At 36.1% G+C, this 18,570-nt stretch overlaps 1 protein-coding gene across 1 annotated transcript in view; it reads left to right on the top strand.

Annotated features, from left to right (window-relative positions):
* LOC130433012 (lysophosphatidylcholine acyltransferase 1) overlaps window positions 1-17,671 on the top strand; it is a 36,038-nt gene extending 18,367 nt beyond the window's left edge. The window contains exons 4-14 of the mRNA XM_056762647.1: window positions 2,206-2,318; window positions 2,606-2,666; window positions 4,561-4,619; window positions 5,088-5,122; window positions 5,386-5,440; window positions 6,229-6,311; window positions 7,353-7,478; window positions 9,023-9,176; window positions 10,914-11,012; window positions 12,562-12,703; window positions 14,264-17,671. Of these exons, the coding sequence (XP_056618625.1) occupies window positions 2,206-2,318; window positions 2,606-2,666; window positions 4,561-4,619; window positions 5,088-5,122; window positions 5,386-5,440; window positions 6,229-6,311; window positions 7,353-7,478; window positions 9,023-9,176; window positions 10,914-11,012; window positions 12,562-12,703; window positions 14,264-14,439 (1,103 nt within the window). The 3' untranslated portion in view covers window positions 14,440-17,671. The remainder of the gene's footprint in view (window positions 1-2,205; window positions 2,319-2,605; window positions 2,667-4,560; window positions 4,620-5,087; window positions 5,123-5,385; window positions 5,441-6,228; window positions 6,312-7,352; window positions 7,479-9,022; window positions 9,177-10,913; window positions 11,013-12,561; window positions 12,704-14,263) is intronic.
* The last annotated feature ends 899 nt before the right edge of the window (window positions 17,672-18,570 follow it).

Here is an 18,570-nt window from a genome sequence, read left to right as displayed (position 1 = left end):
AGTTTGATTGGCTGCCCTCTAGACAGCCTGCAAGGTTTAGGGCACATGGGTTATTATATTGTGTAAAATTAAGTTGTGCTCAAATTGTCATGTACACACTACAGCGTTTTGGACAGCAACCACAACTGTTAGAGTTTCACTTTACGAAACGTGCAATGGTTGTGGTGAAAATTCAAGCTCAGTAAAATGCAGAACCAAGTGTTTGCTAATTTTAAGTCAAATAGTTCCCACAAAAACAAATGTCACCATTAACTCGCATAAACGCTCCTCCTATTCACACCCGTATGACTTTTCTATCTTTCTTTCTTTTGTTGTAATTTTTCCTTTGAATGCAAGAAGATAATTTGATGAATGTCCAGCTTTATTCCGCTTTAAAGTGAGCCTATCTATTGAATTCACCCAATTGCATGTTCTTTAAATAGGTAAATGATAACTCAATAACTGAATTTCTAAGTTATCTAGTCCATGATCAACCAGGTATGTGTTGAGCTGCACGCTAGAGTTCATTCCCCATATAGTGTCGACCAGTGTCCATCACTTCTCTCCTGCTCTGCTGTGATCTATAACCACATCGGGCTTCATCTAAATCATCAGCCCTACCCCCATACACCTCCAGAGCTCTGAAGGATGTGCTGATGAATTGAACCCAAGGGATTGTGAACTCATTCCAGCCTCCAGCACATGCTCTCTTCCCTATAGCAGAATGATTGGATGTTCAGAATGACAAGGTTTGAAGGACAGACAGATTTGAAGGGTCTGAAATCCATCAGTGTAACCAAACTCAGCAGCGAATGAAGAGAAGTGAAAGAGGAAGCATCGTCAGCCGAATGTCGTGATGTATCGGAATAAGTTAATAATAAAACAAACATTCTCTTGTCACTTATCCATTCAAATGGTGCTGGTGCTCTCCTATCGATGAACTGTGTTGACTTGCAAACTTTAGCAGCTGGTGATCAGACATTTCATAGTATATTTAGATAGAAGTGAATGCGTACCGCCAATTTTTAGTTTATCAACGTTCGTCAAAATATCCTCTACTGTGTTCTGCAGAAGTTAGAAAGTCATACAGGTTTAAAATGACAAGAGGGTAGTGTTGTCATTCGATTAAAGAAATTAGTCTGATTTATCACACATTTTTTTCTGTGATTAATCTCGATTAATTGCACGTAACATTAATGTTTTTGTCATACCTGCAAACTAGTCGCTTTTCGGCGAAATTTGTGTTTTGAATCGAAAATAGGTAATTTATTTGAATCGTCTAAACCCAAAGAGGGTTTTTTTCTGTTGGAGGGCGGGTCTTGGGCATCTACTCTCGAGTGACTGAAATGTCTTTGGTCAAGCATCTAGATTCGTTTGGCCAACCAGAATCAAGATAACAGCTAACCGCCTCGTCTTTTTTTGGTCCTTGAGCCGACAAGAATCGCATTCTAAACGCCATGTTTGCCTCCGTGCTGAAAGGGACGACTGCAAAGTGTCTGTCAAAGAGAAACATGCGTTGATATTTATTATTCAGGTCACCCGTGTGATGGAAACGGCTACATTATGAGAGACTTTTAGTAACCTCCCTTTCGAATTTCCACTTCTAGAACTCTGCCCTTCTAAGTGAGTGAGGCCCTTGGGTGCAATTGATATCTGTCCGAAGTTTCAGTCGCAGAACTGTAGTTTACAGGTGATATTTAATAATTAGGAGCCGCGGGGATTACGTTTGTATTGCTTATATCTGCTTTTTACCTTTCTTTTTTTATCAAAGCTCTTATAACTCTATCAATAATCAATCCTGCACTTTATCTCTTAATAACTCTCTTAACATCAGTCCGCACTTTATTTTCTGAAACTATCACTTTTAGTAAACAAACACCAAATAGGTGGTAAATCATCAAATAAAAGTTATTTAAGGTTTCCTTTTTTGTATATTAAGTTTTCAGTACTTTTTCATTGCTAACTTTACCCACCCCTTTCCTGAACAGGCATTCAAAAAAGCTAGCATTTGTTTCCTGTAATAGCTTTTCATTTTATAATGTCCTCCATGTGACATTGAGTCAGCTCATGCAATCAAGAATCTCATTAAATTCTGGAGACTAAAAATAACTTGACACCTACAAATCTTTTTTGTAAACCAACACACACACACACACACACAAGACAAATGCTTTTTTACAATATTGTGTGACCTTATGTCATGATAATCATGTTTATGTTCTCCAGCTCTAATCAAATACATCCGACCGGTATTTGTGTCCCGCTCGGATCAAGACTCCAGAAGAAAGACGGTGGAGGAGATTAAGAGAAGGGCTCAGTCCGGAGGAGAGTGGCCTCAGGTACCGTCACACCTTACAGATTGTAGCTGACATATTTTTTGGAGATCTGCATTATTTTCTATGCTTTCTTTGAGTCAGATCTCTTTGAAACTTTACAGCAAGCGTTTTATTAAATGAAGAGTAGATTCTCATTTTTTTCACATTACTTCCTACTGTTAATTCCCTTTACTGTGTTTGCTCTTTGTAATATTAACATTTAAAGATTTTACACTCTATGGTGTGGAGAAATAATTAGATATTGTGAACCGATTGAAAACTCATTAGCCTGATCATTCTCTGCTTTCTAGATAATGATATTCCCAGAGGGGACATGCACAAATAGATCCTGTCTGATCACTTTCAAACCAGGTTTGTATGTCTTCATCCACTTGCTGCTTAATGCACTAATCAACATATTTCAAAATCCACTAGTTAAGGAAGCCCCGAATAGTTATATTATATTTCATCAGTGCACACAGTTTTTTCTTTATCTATTGTGAAATGGACATTGTATTCAAACTGACGTCCAGACCTATACACATGAGGAATGTGCCGATTAGGTTTTTTTCTGACAGACTAATAAACTTGTGACAACACTGGTGTTGGAGTTTAAATGAGTAGTTCGCTTCAAAATTAGGCCCCGTAGACTTTACATAGTTTGTATAAAAAATATGGAAAGTCAATGGGGGCTTATTTTGAAGTGAACTATTACTTTAAACCGAACATTTTGTTGTATATTTGTCAGTAACATTCAGCATCTGTGGCACTTATTTTGATCTTTAAAGTTATGTACCTACAGCTTTTCTTTTCTTTGAATAAAAGGAATCAGGGATGTGATATTTCAGTATAAATACAGATTTACCTATTTTTGGACCTCAAAGGGAACATCCCCGTAACTGCATAAATTTGATTTATTTTAATATTGTACTTTGTGTATTCAGAGAGTCCGTGAAAAATAGACGCCAAACAGCTGTTTTGGTACTCAAAAAAGGACTCATTTTTAAATAAGGAGGTGAACTGAACAGCATTTTGTAACGTATACAGAAAATCCCAAGTCTGAAAGTTTAGACGTCTATATGATATGTTTTAGCATTATAACATTATCTTTACACAGAGACTAAGATAGGCCATTCTGCAATTGAATGGTTTGAAACTATACAAATGGCCGATGTAGTCACTATATAATATAAATGCGTTGAAGTCTCAACTGAATGCATAGCCTACACTTAAATTAACTAAATTCATGCGGATGAACCTTGTATGGATAACGCAGATGCACCATCTAGTGGCTTTGTTTGGAAGTCTCTTGAGGCTACAGTATTTTTTACTTTTTGTGTAAAATCTTTGTTAAATGAAGTATTGCTGATTAAAATAAAATCAAATATATAAACCATTCAAGGGGAACCATTTTTAATGCCATCTTATTTGACATAAGCATAAGGTATTTGCACAAAGCATCAACCTATTTTATTAAAAATTGTTTAGGTGACTATTAAACTAATAAACATTTGAACTGATAATACCAAAATTGACAGTCAGAATTGGTAATTATAGTAGTTAACTTTTGTGTTGCTAAGTGAAAAATATATATTTTTGGCAAACAGTTGCCTTCCTGCTTTTTTTATCCTTGTCTGATCACATGCCTGAGGAATGTTTTTTATTCTTAATGTAAAATACACCAACAACAACAAAACATATAAGTAAACATAGAACCTTTAGACCGATGATACAATTTTTGTGGTAAAACAAAATAAGATCTTTAGATTTTAAGCACTCCAATAAAGTTTTTACCACTAATGGGAGCCTAAAAGAATCACTTGTAGTCGCTGACATTGCTCTTGGCTGTTTTATCTGCTCCAAAGTAATAGTGTGTAATTTTAATGTTAAACTACATAAAAATATTGCATTTATTGCCATCTACTATCATTGACATATATAATATGTGTATTGTCGCTGTTCTTCTGGAAACTTGGATGTCCAAAAAAATACTGTGTTGTCAAAGTTAACATGCACTTTTTATATGTTTTATTGGTTATATAATGCTTAAATCAAGTCACAGACATAAAGGCTGACTAATCATAATGATTTATGGCAAAAAGGAAAACAGCATTGCTATTTGGTGCTATCAGTTCTCAGTTGTCATGAAATGTAAAACTCATGGATGTAAGGATTTAACTTGTAACACATACGGACGAAGAACATAAGTGTGCAGTACAACATTTGTTGAATGACTTTAAGTTATTTATTTGTCAATGTGTTGCAGGTGCGTTCATTCCAGCAGTACCAGTACAGCCTGTAGTGATCCGCTACCCCAACCAACTGGTAAGACATGACAGTTGATGTGTTTTTTTTTTTTTTTTTTATGTGTTTCTACACATAAAAATGTAGTTATTCCGAACCCATGTGATTTTATTTGTTCTGTAAAAACAAAACAAAATGTTATATGGGGTTAGAATGCTAAAGGTAATTTTGGGTGTACTGTTCCTTTCAAACAAACTTGTTTGGGTTTACATTACATTTTCAAATTTTCCAGACACTTTTATCCAAAGCGACTTACATTCAATTATATTATAAATATATTTCTGAGTATACTCAATCCCTGGGTCCGAACCCATGACCTTGGCGTTGCTAGCGCCATGCGCTTACCACTGAGCTTCAGGAAAGCTTTTTGCTGGATTTCATTTCTCTGGTTTTCATGTTGTTTAGTTTTTCTTAGCAATATCACACATTCGACTACCGAGATGTGTTGTATAAGTTTCCATGGATTAATTTAGTGTTTTTTTGTTGCAGGACTCTATCACCTGGACATGGCAGGGGCCTGGCGCGTGAGTACTACATTATTCAGTTGTATCATGCACATGCAATACAAAAATCTTTGAAAGGCGGATCTTAAAGTAAACAACTCGTAGCTTGTGTTTGCTGGCTTGTTTCCCTTTATAATTAACTTTCACGATTCGAAAGCATTGTGGTGTAAGCACTTGCCTTGCATGCAATATTCATGAAAGATTCTCAATTACTTATTCATTTTTGACATCAGAAAGGGAAAGATGGACACATTTGAACACAAGGTGTAAATTTGTTCTTGCAGATTTAAGATCCTCTGGTTGACTCTGTGCCAATTTCACAATGACTTTGTGATTGAGGTGAGTCTCTCTCTCTCTATTCCCGCTCTCTTTTGCATGGGAAACACTTTAGAATTGTACTAATAATAACCAAAAGATGAGCTTTCTCTAAACTTAAACTGTATTAGCATTTGTTCCTGTAAATCTAACTAAGTAGAGATGGAGGATGTCATTAATAAGTCTAGCAGAACGCATCATTTTGATTCATGAGTGATTGTCGCATCACGGCAGACAGATTGCTTTTGTGTTGCGTTTGGCGAGATCCCGGTGTAAACCTTAACTCCTGTCAGTTCTATTCTTTGCATTTTTGTTTTTAGTTAATGGTTACGCTTGTATTTTGGAAGGGTATCCGTACAGATGGCTACGGCTTTTTCACACCCGCAAGCGAAAAGCGAGTCCTGCAAATTCTCCAGACACAATCGTTTCATTAAGAAGCCATTAACAGAGTTTAATTATGAGCGGTAAAGAGGGACGAGGTGCCGCGTATAAATCCTGCAATTCTCATTATTGAACTCGCATCACATGGAACCGAACGCTCGGTGGAGCATCAGACCGTGACCTCATTTACCCGCTCGCTTGAAGATCTTTGAGAGCTCCACTTGGCCTACACTGTGCTGTGAGTGTCGCGTGCAGAGACAGAAAAGAAATTGTAGAAGTGCTGCAGGTTTGTTTTGGCTTCATTTGAGAGTCTAGGAGCAGCTTGACCTTGATTCACATAGACGTGGTATTAAAAGGCTCCGGTGTGATGACTCGCTGAGGTCAAGAGAGTGTAAAGAGAAGCACTGACTTGGTTTGTCTGTTTCTCTCAGTATCTGCCCATCTACACGCCCTCAAAGGAGGAGAAAAAGAATCCTGCGCTCTTCGCCCACAATGTGCGCTGCCTGATGGCAAAGTAAGTTCGGGTAGAAATTCAAGCAATGTTTTCTCTCAATGTTTTTATCTTTTTATAAGTATAAAAAATAAAAAATATTGAATACTTGTATATTTAAGTATGATTTTCATGATTACAATTTGTAGCCCTGAGAATAAAAAAAAGAAAATGTTCTGTGCTGCAATTTGTTTTTCATAGTATTTATTAATAAAATATTTGTATTGGTCTACTTCTATTGTAATGCATAATTTGAGATTCTCATTGCTCAAATGAGGAAACAATAAAAATAGTGTATATGTATACAGTAGTGTATTGAAATATCAGTAGAAAACCATTTTACTTGTACATTAAAACTACTAATGCTTTTTGGTTTGTTTCCGCTATATACTGTCAGGTCCATAAATATCGAACATCGACACAATTCTAACATATTTGGCTCTATACACCACCACAATGGATTTCAAATGAAATGAACAAGATGTGCCTTAACTGCAGCTTTAATTTGAGGGTATTTACATCCAAATCAGGTGAATGGTGTAGGAACTACAACAGTTTGCATATGTGCCTCCCACTTGTGGTGTTGTATAGAGCCCAAAATGTTAGAATTGTGTCGATGTCCCAATATCTATGGACCTGACTGTATTTGTCTATAGAAATAGTTTTACAGTCATTATTCTAATACAATTTAATTCCCATTTATCTTGACCATACAAATACATATTAGTCTATTTACGATTAATAAAAATAATGCAGATAAATGCAGAAAAATAATGCGTGTGGTTAAGAATTATACAATATCAAATGTATGTTTGCACAGTATTTCATCATCTCTCTCATAATACACGCACACAGGATGCTTTTAAGAAACTCAGTCCCTAAAATCTATCAATCTCAACAGTGAAATTCCAATAAGATTTACCATTATGTTGTTGTTTTACCTAATGCTGTTATGCATTATAGTTAAAAAACATGATAGAAACATTTCTTAATGTCCTTGCTGTATAATTGCAAAAAATGAGAGCGAGATTGAAGTGTCTTAAGTTGATGGTCTGTTGTGTAAAGGGCCCTGCAGGTCCCTGTGACAGACTACTCGTTTGAAGACTGTCAGTTGGCCATGGCCGAGGGTCAGATCAGGCTGCCAGTGGACACGTGTTTGCTGGAGTTTGCCAAACTGGTCCGGAGACTAGGGTGAGTCTAATTGCATAACACCACAGTCATTATCAGAATGTGAGATGTTCTGATGCCTTTCTGATGCCTTATTCAACAGACTCATAAAATCTCTCTGTAGGTAACGGTGCAGTGTAAATATGTCCACTGTCAACAACAGGTTGCGTAGCTCACACCATCCACCATTGGTTTGAAAAATAGGAAATCCTTCATGGCAACATTAAACACTTCATGAAATGTCATTTCATAATCTCAAACAACATGACAAAACAGGACAAGTGTAGCAAGCAATCTATCCTTTACGTAAACTTATCTCATGGATGCTTAGCATCGGGCACCCCTGCGTTTTGGAAAGAAGGAGAAAATGGTGCGACCAGTGGTTTCTCTGCCTTCTTTAAGACGTGATGTATGAAAATATGAATGCGTTATATAAATAAGTAATAAATAATTTTAGTATTTTGAGTAGGTATAGCAGATCGGATTTATATCTGCTAAGCTAGAACACATTTATGCCCTCTTTGGTTATTAATCCTAGCTGGTGGAAAGCAAATGAAACGAGCTTCCCGAGGCGATATCTCTGCATTCCCGGGACATCTGTGCCATCTCAAAGGGTGTTTTTTTGCAGCGGGTCTATGTAACTGTCAACAGGCTTCAGTGTGTCCCCACGACACGTAAACGTGTTACTTTATTAAATAAAAACTAGCCAAGCTTTGGATTGAAGTATAGGCCAGCAATTTTTATTTGATGAATATAAACTTTGCAGGTTCTTTTGTTTTCATTTTGTCATACATTTTTAATTATTTAAGTTATTTTCTTGCCTGTTTATTTTATGCTTTGAATTTATATTACTTTAGTTTTTCTCCATTGTCCAAAATGCACAGGTTTGTAAAAATATGATAATATGTGAATGCATGTGCTGTTGTTTACCTATTCGCTATGCTGCTGTTTGCATATTGAAATAAATCTGTGAAAGAAATGTTTTTATTTTTAACGTGTCACAGACCCTCGTCAACCGTATTTGTGTCTCATTTCGAAAGCGTCCTCCAGATCCGGAGGACGCCTTCGAAATAAGACACAGCTACAATACAACATTTCTGTCACAGATTTATTTTAAAGGAGTAATATGACACTGCTAAACTTCCATATCCATTTAGGCGGTCTTAGTCAACTCATATCACAAACTGATGTAGATTTGTGGCGTTGTGGTTACAAGAGGCAGGTCTGGGTGAGGATTCGCTTTTAGATAGAATGCATATTTTGTTCTGACACTTGCATTTTATGTGTCTAGTACATGCATGGCAACTTATGACATACCAATGACACAGAAAAACACGTATTCATGCCTAATGACCCCTTTAACATGCAAACAGCAGCATATAGAGATTTTATTTAATTCCAGTTTAATATTAAAATCAGTTAACGGTTAATGTTTGGAATCGCATAACAAGTGTTGGTTCTCAGTTAGGGAAATTGACCGAAATGAGCATCCCTAGTTTCAGTTCAATATTATTTATTTAATGACATAATGTGTTTTTCCCTTTTGTGTTATTGTGTGTAAATCTCAGGTTCAAACGTGAGAAATCAACGAAGCTCCTGCAGGAATATGGGACGAGAGCTTGTAAGCTCCAGGGGGAACGGTTGAGTCTAGAAGACTTTACCCAGTTCCTGGACCTTCCTGTGTCGGATGTTCTCAGAGACATGTTCGCTCTCTTCGATGAGGTGAATCTTGTTGTCACTCTCGGATTTTGAGATGACATCATTACATCATAATTTGCATGAAATATTAGATTCAGATTTTCCTTAATATGTATCAGATTTACTTGAGATGTATATCCTACTACATACAGCGGGGGAAATAAGTATTTGACACATCAGCATTTTTATCAGTAAGGGGATTTCTAAGTGGGCTTTTGACACAAAATTTCCACCAGATGTAGCCATCAAGCCAAATATTGAATTCATACAAAGAAATCAGAACATTAAGGTATACAAGTTCAGTCATAATAAATAAAGGGAAATGACAAAGGGAATAAGTATTGAAGACACTTTATTTAATACTTTGTAGAAAAGCCTTTGTTGGTTAGTACAGTTTCTAGACACCTCTTGTATGGAGAGAGACCAGTCGTCTGCATTTCTCAGGAGTGATTCTGGCCCATTCTTCCACACAAATGGTCTTTAAATCTTGAAGGTTCCTTGGGCCTCTTTGATGAACTTTGATCTTCAGTTCTCTCCATAGATTTTCTATGGGATTTAGCTCAGGTGATTTACTGGGCCATTCAAGCAGATTGATTTTCTTTCTTTGAAACAACTTCATTGTGTCCTTGGCTTTGTGTTTGGGATCATTGTCTTGCTGAAATGTCCACCCTCTTTTCATTTTCAGCTTTCTGGTAGATGGCAGCAGATTTTTATCCAGAATGTCCTGGTACATTTCTCCATTCATCAATAATATCAAGCCTGCCAGTACCCCTTGCTGAAAAGCAGCCCCAAATCATGATGCTTCCACCCCAAACCTAATTGTTGGTATGGTGTTCTTGGGGTGGTGGGCAGTGCCATTTCTTCTCCAAACATGGTGTGTAGAATGACTGACCATACTATAGTCTCCCAATAATCCACAGGCTTCTCAAAATGCTCTTTCGCAAACTTTAACCGATCCTCAACATGCTTTTTGTTCAGCAATGGAGTCTTGCGTGGTGAGCGTGCATGGATGCCATGGCGGTTCAGTGCATTGCTTATAGTTTTCTTTGAAACAACAGTACCTGCTGATGCAAGGTCTTCCTGAAGTTCTGCCCAAGTGGTTCTTGGCTCTTAGAGAACTCTGCTGATTATTCTTTGGACTCCTCGGACAGGGATCTTACGTGGAGCACCTGATCGTGGCCGGTTTATGGTGAACTGATGCTCTTTCCATTTCCGGATAATGGCCCCCACAGTGCTCACAGGAACATTCAGCATTCTGGAAATGCACCTATAACCATTCCCATCTAAATGCTTTTCAACAATAAGATCACAAAGATCTACAGAGAGTTCTTTGCTTTTACCCATCATTATGTCTTTCCTGTGTGCCTCCTAGGTAATGAGAAGCCTTTATAGGCCATCAATTAGGACTAAAGCAGCTGATATCAATTAGTACTGATAGGGGGCAGGGTTTCTCTCTCAATACTGACAGATTTCAGGTGATCTCCTGGCTTTCTATGCCATTTTGCACCTTGTTACCTTCATGTGTTCAATACTTATTCCCTGTGTCATTTCACTTTATTTATTATGACTGAACTTGTATACTTAAATGTTCTGATTTCTTTGTATGAATTCAATATTTGGCTTGATGGCTACATCTGGTGGAAATGTTGTGCCAATAGCCTACTTAGAAATCCCCTTACTGATAAAAATTTGTCAAATGCTTATTTTCCCCGCTGTATTTTACAGATGTAAACATGTCTTTTCTTTATTTTAACTGAGCAGGATGAAGATGGCTCTATAGACATCAGAGAATTTGTGATCGCCTTCTCTGTGGTGTGCAGGCCAGCGAAAACAATGGAGACCATAAAGTTGGCTTTCAAGGTGTGTGAGATTTAGCCAAAATTAATCATGAGGGTTTTCCCTTGTGTGTTAATAATAGATCGATCTACAAGACAAAAGACGATTTTCGAGCATTTATAAAATTTATATTCCAATCCTCCTGTTCCAAAACCAAAATACTCAAAATACTTGTACAAAATACTCTTTCCTGTAGCTCAGTGGTAAGAGCATTGCGTTAACAATGCAAGGTTGTGGGTTCGATTCCAGGGGATTGCACATACCCATGTATAAATGTATAGGATAACGCAATGTAAGAGGCTTTGTATAAAAGCATCTGCCAAATGCGTAAATGTAAATGTTACTACTAGAGCTGCACGATTCTGGATAAATTGAGGATCCCGATTCTTTTGTTTCAAATAGAGATTGCGATTCTTTTACGATTCTAAATGATGACAAAAAGTAATACATAATTTACTAGAGTTTCTGACCAAAAAAATAGTTTATTTAGGTATGTAATATGTATGACTTTGCTTCAAAATTATTACATAATTCATGGTTAACCTACAGTAACTATGGTGAGAAATGCTTAACCACAAATTCCATAAGTAAACTAAAGAGTTTTTAATTTTTTTACTTTAAATGCAAAAGCTTAACTTCCTAAAAAGTATAAGTGCATTGAATTAACTTGTATATGAAATGTTTCTCAGTAAAACAAATTCATAAGGTGACACTTTTTATTTCGTACATTTGCCTGATATCTACAGACCGCTTGAAGGGGTCCTTACAGAAAGACACTACTGATAAGCATAACAACGCATTATTCTCACCTATAAACGGTTTATAATAACCCGAAAACATGAAATGATGGGAAACTTGACGAAAAGCTCTAATAGCGCAGCTTCTCTATTACTGTAATAGAGTAATAGGCGCTCTGATGACGTGATTTACCATAATGACGGATAAAAGCACGCACTCGGATATTTCCGCGCTACAGACTACAATCATTAGTTTCGTTTCAAACATGTCCAGTTAAGATGTGAAGCATAATAAGAACAATACATCACAATCCTGACACTCATAAGACCAGTTTTGTTGTCAGGCTGTATTTACTTTATATGTTGGTCTGTTATTTGATGTGAGATTAATTTGGGCAGAGTAGGAGCTTGTAAACGCGTCTCATGCGTGTGAGTTGGCAACTCTCTGCATTAATCCCAGTACTTCTGTGATCATTTGACACAGACATAATGATAGTGTGTGTTTTGAAAAGACTTTGTGACGTCGTTACATACCTTATAATACTCATTTTAACTTCTGCGGCAGAACAGCAAATATTGAAGCGTTATGATTTTAGTCCGAGGTGTAAGTTAATAGACACACGAGAATCGTTGATTTTCATCACTGAGATCGTGTGGGTGTTCGAATCGAGATCAGGATCTTTTAACGATTAATCGTGCAGCTCTAGTTACTACTCAAAATGACCACATTTCACATTTTTCTATAATAAAACTGCTTTTAATGACCTCTGTCAGAGTTTGATGGTAAATAACAGGGTTTTGTTTAATCTTATTTGTTGGGTATTTGTTGCTTTCAGATGTTTGAGGCGGAGGAGGACGGGGCGATCACGGAGAACGAGCTGATCTGTATCTTGAGGACAGCTCTGGGGGTGGGAGACCTCAAAGTCGGCCGGCTGTTCAGAGCCATAGATGAAGAGGACTCTGGCAAAATCACCTTTGGTAAGAATAATAATATTTTGGTGTATTATACATAAGTGATGTGCACGAATGTTCGAATATTCGATTCGCCATAACTATTCGAATATTGAAAATGCTATTTGAATATTCGTATTTTTAATAATAATAAAACTGCATCACCACAAGGTTAAGTTAACGCTACAGAAGACCCTAGAGTTGTCACGTCTTATTTAAAGCTTCTTCACTTCATCTATAATGATTTTATAATGTACAGAAAGTATACAAAATCATTTGTGTGTTCCTAAATCTTTGTTCAGTCAGATCGCAAGCTAGTTCAAATATTTTACGTTTACACACGGATGCTCAGATCCTGTGTTATGCCACAGAATTTGTTAACATTACTTGCATTAGGTATAAAAATACCAACGTAATATTAAATAATTAACAATCATTTATTTATTACCATAACTTGTTGGGAGTGGGTGTTCTTAGTAAATTCATATTCGTTCATTAAAAATATATTAAGTTATACTTATTTCGACAACTTGAAACATTTCACTGCAACTGTTGGTAATGAATTAAGAATAAACATAAGACGGGAACTTTTTTTAATACCTATAAGCCTGAATTTTCCTTCTAAAGTTCAAATAGGGTCATCGCCTTCAAGTTAAAGCCTGTCAATGAATCTGCACGGATGCTTTTTTTTCATTTTAAAACGTGCTGTGATTCCTAACCTTAGTTGAAATAAACAGGCCTACCTTATTTATTGATGCAAATGCAAAGCTAGGACAGTCACTGACCGTGAATGACAAAGAAAATCATATTTATATGTGGTGCTGATCATCATGAAATATCTTCCTTAGATGACGGTCACGTAATAAAAAGGGAAACAAGCACTTTGGCTCCGTATTTGATCTTAACAGACGGCATTGAGATATTAAGCCCATTTACTTTTATTATCATAATTATAAACAATAAAGCTGGATATTCTTGTCAGATCTGGGTTTTGTTACCGGGAGTCAGAGTACAGCCAGAGAAAAATAGACCTATGTGCTTGATTTTTTTTTTGTCAGGAACAGGTAAAACAAAATAAACAAGATAACCATATATCACAGACTGTCAATATACGTTTCGATTTGTTTGTTCTGTTTTGTCTGTTCTTTTTGTATCATACCGTTCTGCGCGGGTTCAAGTGTTTTTATGTATTTTTCTTTTTCTCAACATTAAAGAAACCTATATATAGGATATAATATTAATGCGTTATGAATATTTAATGATCATTACAAGCTTGATTTGAAATTGTGATTAAATAAAAACTTAATAAATTATGTCATTATTAACTTCATTTAAATAAACAAATATTTGTTTTTATGAGCTCAAATATTCAAATATATTATTATTGGAAAATGCCCATCCCTATTGTATATGTAGAAGTATGTGCTGTAACAGCTTGTTTTGTTTTAATTTTTACAAGAAAATAACCTCAATAATCAGTATTTGATTATCATTAATAATTGCATAGTCATGCATGTCTGTGTGAGGTGATTTCATCTGGTCGGTTCAAGCTCTGACTCTCACTCCTCTGATGCCACCTTGTGGCAGAGAGCTTTAGGAACTTTGCAGAGCAGTATCCGGAATTTGCCGAGGATTACCTCTACTCTGACAATGCCGGATTCGGGGGCGGCTTCTCTTCCCACGCTTCCACTCCCGTGGCCAACGGTTTCTGTGCTGATTTCACCCCGAGCGACCACCACGCTCCTCAGAAGAAACTCGACTGAGCTCCTTCCGCAACCTCCAGTCGCTCTCCAGAGGAACGGAGGAGATGCAGTCAGAGTCACATTATTGCAAAGTTTACTTCCTGGTATCCGTAACATTTTTGTGGTTATTTTACTCTTCTCCTCAGCATTTCAGCTGTCTTTTTGGGATGGGGAATGTTTATTTTTTTAAAGAGCGAATTAAAGGGACTTTTTCAAACGTAAATACTTGAAGGCCAAGCACTTATTTAGTTTTGAATTGAGTGATACTGACTGTGCATGTTTTTGAAATATGGGGTGACAAATTCAAGCAAAGGAAATGTAATGGATAAGGAACTTAAACGATTGGTTTATTTTGCTGGTTCCCTATGTCCATCACTGCCCACAGTTTTTTCATGCTTTGTGACTGTAGATGCCTTTATAAAATATATAAGTAATTGCATGGGCTTGATGCCAGACAACAGTATTACTCAGTATTTGACTAAATGATCATTAAGCACCGGTGACAAATATCTGATTCTGCTTGAATCTGCGTGCAGGATCAGATTTGAGGTGCTCAAGGGTCCAATGAAGTGCTGGTCTTAATTAAAATGAGCCAGTTCAATATCCTTAAAGTGTTTTTTTGTATTTATATTTTGCGTCACTTAGCTCAGGGGTAAGGGAAAGTGACTAGTTTTGCTGTAGTTTCATTTTTGTTTTTATGAGAGGTTTACCATACCACAACCAATTAATTTCATGATCAGATGTCAGTTGACACTCCCTGTATTTCTTCCCTTTAGGTACTAAGATAAAGAGTTGCTCAAATCTTTTTATATGGACCAAATACACAACGACTGTGGCGGAGTTAGTTTTGAGATTCAGGAACAATGTTTTTCGCTTTAAGAAAAGGAGTTACAAAATAGAATGTTTACCTTTTTATAAATACCATTTTCCTGTATTTTTCTATTTTTTACTCACAGTGGCCAACGTTAAACTCATCAAGTATAATCATTTGGCTTTGAAATAGAAACCTGTAAATTCCGTTGTGTGCTTAAACTGCTTCGTGGTTCAGTTTTTGAGATTCATTTACAGTTTCTCTCTTTTCCCCTGCATTTTGCAAAGTCTTCCTTCTTATGTTTTCTTCGAGGTTTGCGCCTTCATAGGAATAAGAAAAGTCCGTTTTTGAACAAGCCTAAGGAATGTTGATTTCTATTAAATGAACAAAAATTTATTCTCTGCCTGCACAGAAAAGCTGCATGACTTATCAATGACTCAGTGTGTAATTAAATCAGCCGTTGGATTAGAGTTTTGAAAAGCATTATTGATGGCTGTTTTTTTTCAACCAAGTAGATTTTTTCCAGTGCTGTTATTTCAGTATATTTAATTTACCACTGCAGTTTTGAAAAACTTGTCAGGTTATTTAGCTAGAAGATACTGCTAGAATTTAAACCAACTTTTTTTTAAAGAATTGTCATTTATGGTAATCAGCCATCTGAAGTTAGGTTTAATTCATTGATACATTACATCAAAACATCATAGAATATCAGTTCACATTACATTCTCGGGTGTCAACATATGGGCTATCAAATATCTTTAGAGTGAAAGTGCTGATCTAAGCTCGGCCTGAATCTGTAAGACTTTCTGTCAGTAGAATGTGAATTTCATGATCTTAGATCTGCACTTATTATCGGAGACGTTTGATACAAACTACTTTTTTATAGAGAAAAAAAAAGTCCCTTTAAAGGGTTATTAAGCTTCACTTTTCATTATGCACCTAAATTCCATTTTACCTTCACATTTTCGGTAAAGAAATATTTTATCGATGTCGCCATCTTTGACTTCAAATAAATCTATATTTCTGATCTGTATTTTGAATGTTACAAATGCAGGGCATTTTGTGAATTTTGATATACATGAAAGAAATTTCTTTTCACTGCCATGAAAGATCTATGATCTAAAGTGTTATTTAAATATTACAATGGCTGAACTGATAAACTAGTATCTTTTGCTCCTCTTTGTACTTTTATTTTGTTGGTTTTTTTGCTGCTTTTCTTGATAATCATGTAATTGTTTTATTCCTCTCATTTTAGAAATGCTTCCAATTTCATTTTTATTTCTTGGCATTAAATTCAAATGTCATTTTTATGAGGAAAGGGGAATGTATTGACAATCCATCACAATCAATAGTAAAAATTGATGTCATAACTGAAGTAACTATATACTCGACTATCTGCATTTATTAAAATGACAAACAGGAAGTTGTGAGGGACGCTTGAACCTGACGTACAGTCTGTACAGATGACGGTTCGGCCAACATGCCACAAGATGTTTTCAATCCAGTAGTCGTGGTTTTCCCCGTGTTATCCCAATTTGATGTCTGTTCACTTGTTCTGGCACTTTAGATTTGTGAGCTTTCTTTTTTTCTGAATTATGTGAGACAGTATGCTGGTTTGCATGTTAAAATGTTGTCACTGGTTTGTATTGCCATTATTGTGGCTTTGTATCGATACTTACCATAGTGAGGTTTTATGGGATGGAAGAACAGCTGATAGGGATTGTGGGTTTGCTCAGGGCTCTTTGAATCCCTGACTGATAGACTAATACACACCAAATGCTTTCTGCACATTGAGTGTAAATACTTAGCATGTAAATAGCATGCATTTTATTGGTTGCAGTGTAGTTCTTTTTCTAAACAGGTGCTTTTTGAGAATGATATGAGCATTGAGCTAAATGTCAAAAAGCCGTTTTCGCTGTGAAACGCAGCAAGATTCATCTTTGTGAGGAAGGCCAGCATGTCGTTCATATTTTAAATCCAGATTGAATTTGATCAGCAGATGTTTAATAAATGGAACCCTGAGCAGACCCCAGTCAACCTGCTTGAAACAGTGAGTTCAGATGTATTTTGATTTCAATTTAATCTACAGTTTATAACTGTCCTTGTTTAAAACCCTAATGAAATATATGTTCTACTCTGTTTTGGAAAGGGTTTCTAAACGGTAAAATCATATTTACTGTATTTGACTTTCCTCTGCCTGTCACGGTGTTCCACACTGAGCTGAAGAAGAAAGACTGAGCTTCTTTTTTCCAAGTGATGTGTCTTTCTGATGGCTCTTCGGTCACCCGTTTCGGCTAATGTAGATGATTTAGGTTTGTTTTCTATTTTACCCTGAGTTTTATTTTTTATTGTGTAAAAAGATGTTTTTACAAGATACCTGGGCTTGTCTGTTATGCAAATGTCATTCTGACTCTTTAATTAATAAAGGGACACTTGACTACATTTTTCTGGTTGTTTGTTTTTTCTTTCCTTTTATTTAACTCTGTCTCCCCCTAGAGGTTTAGGGGTTTAGTGTATGTACATCCACAACATGACTGGCAAGATATTGCCTGATGCAAGTGCTTGTAGTTGTTAGGACGAGTAGTTGCTGGCTTGTAGTTGCAAGGACGAAGTTATTATTTTTTTAGCAATATAATACAGATGACTGGTCTGCCTTTGCCTTTGTTTTAACATGGACATTTACATGTAGTTGCTTGGGGCTTTTTATAAGCAGTACTTTTAACTGAAAAGTTAAATGCATGAAGTTCTTGATATGTTCAACACATTTTTAAAACATGCAGGTGTTGTATTTGTATTCTATGTAGTATTCCATAATTTGGCTTGCATAATAATAACTGAATTTACAAAAAAAAAACACTATCAATTCAAAAGTTTACATATGTATGTGATTTCTAATATTGTTTGATTTTACCTGGATGATCAATGTTTTTTTTCTTTGGTAATATAATAAGAGCCAGGTGCATGTAAACAGAATCAATTAACCAATGCAGTCAATTATTATCATTTTATCTTTTGTGTTGCTATAGTTCAAAAGGTCAAAGACCATTCAATTCCCAGGGAAAACACAAATACTTTTGTATTGCACTTAATGAATGTGTATGCCAAATGTAAGTATAAATCAATCAAATGTATAGGTGCTATTTTGCATTTCATTTTTATCCGGACTCCCGATTTTTATACAGTCTTAGCCATTGATCATGATCTATCACCAAGTTCGCATTTAAAGGAGTAGTTCAGTACTGTCATCAGTACATCAGCACAAGACAAACTATATTGCACTTGTGCTACACTAGTTAATTTATTCTTGCACTGACCATTTTTTCGTAGCACGTGCAACATGC

This window comes from Triplophysa dalaica, chromosome 12 (genome assembly GCF_015846415.1).
Source record: "Triplophysa dalaica isolate WHDGS20190420 chromosome 12, ASM1584641v1, whole genome shotgun sequence".
In the NCBI taxonomy this organism is placed as follows: domain Eukaryota; kingdom Metazoa; phylum Chordata; class Actinopteri; order Cypriniformes; family Nemacheilidae; genus Triplophysa; species Triplophysa dalaica.
Note: the sequence above shows the minus strand (reverse complement) of the source record. Positions and strands in the feature narration are given on the sequence as shown.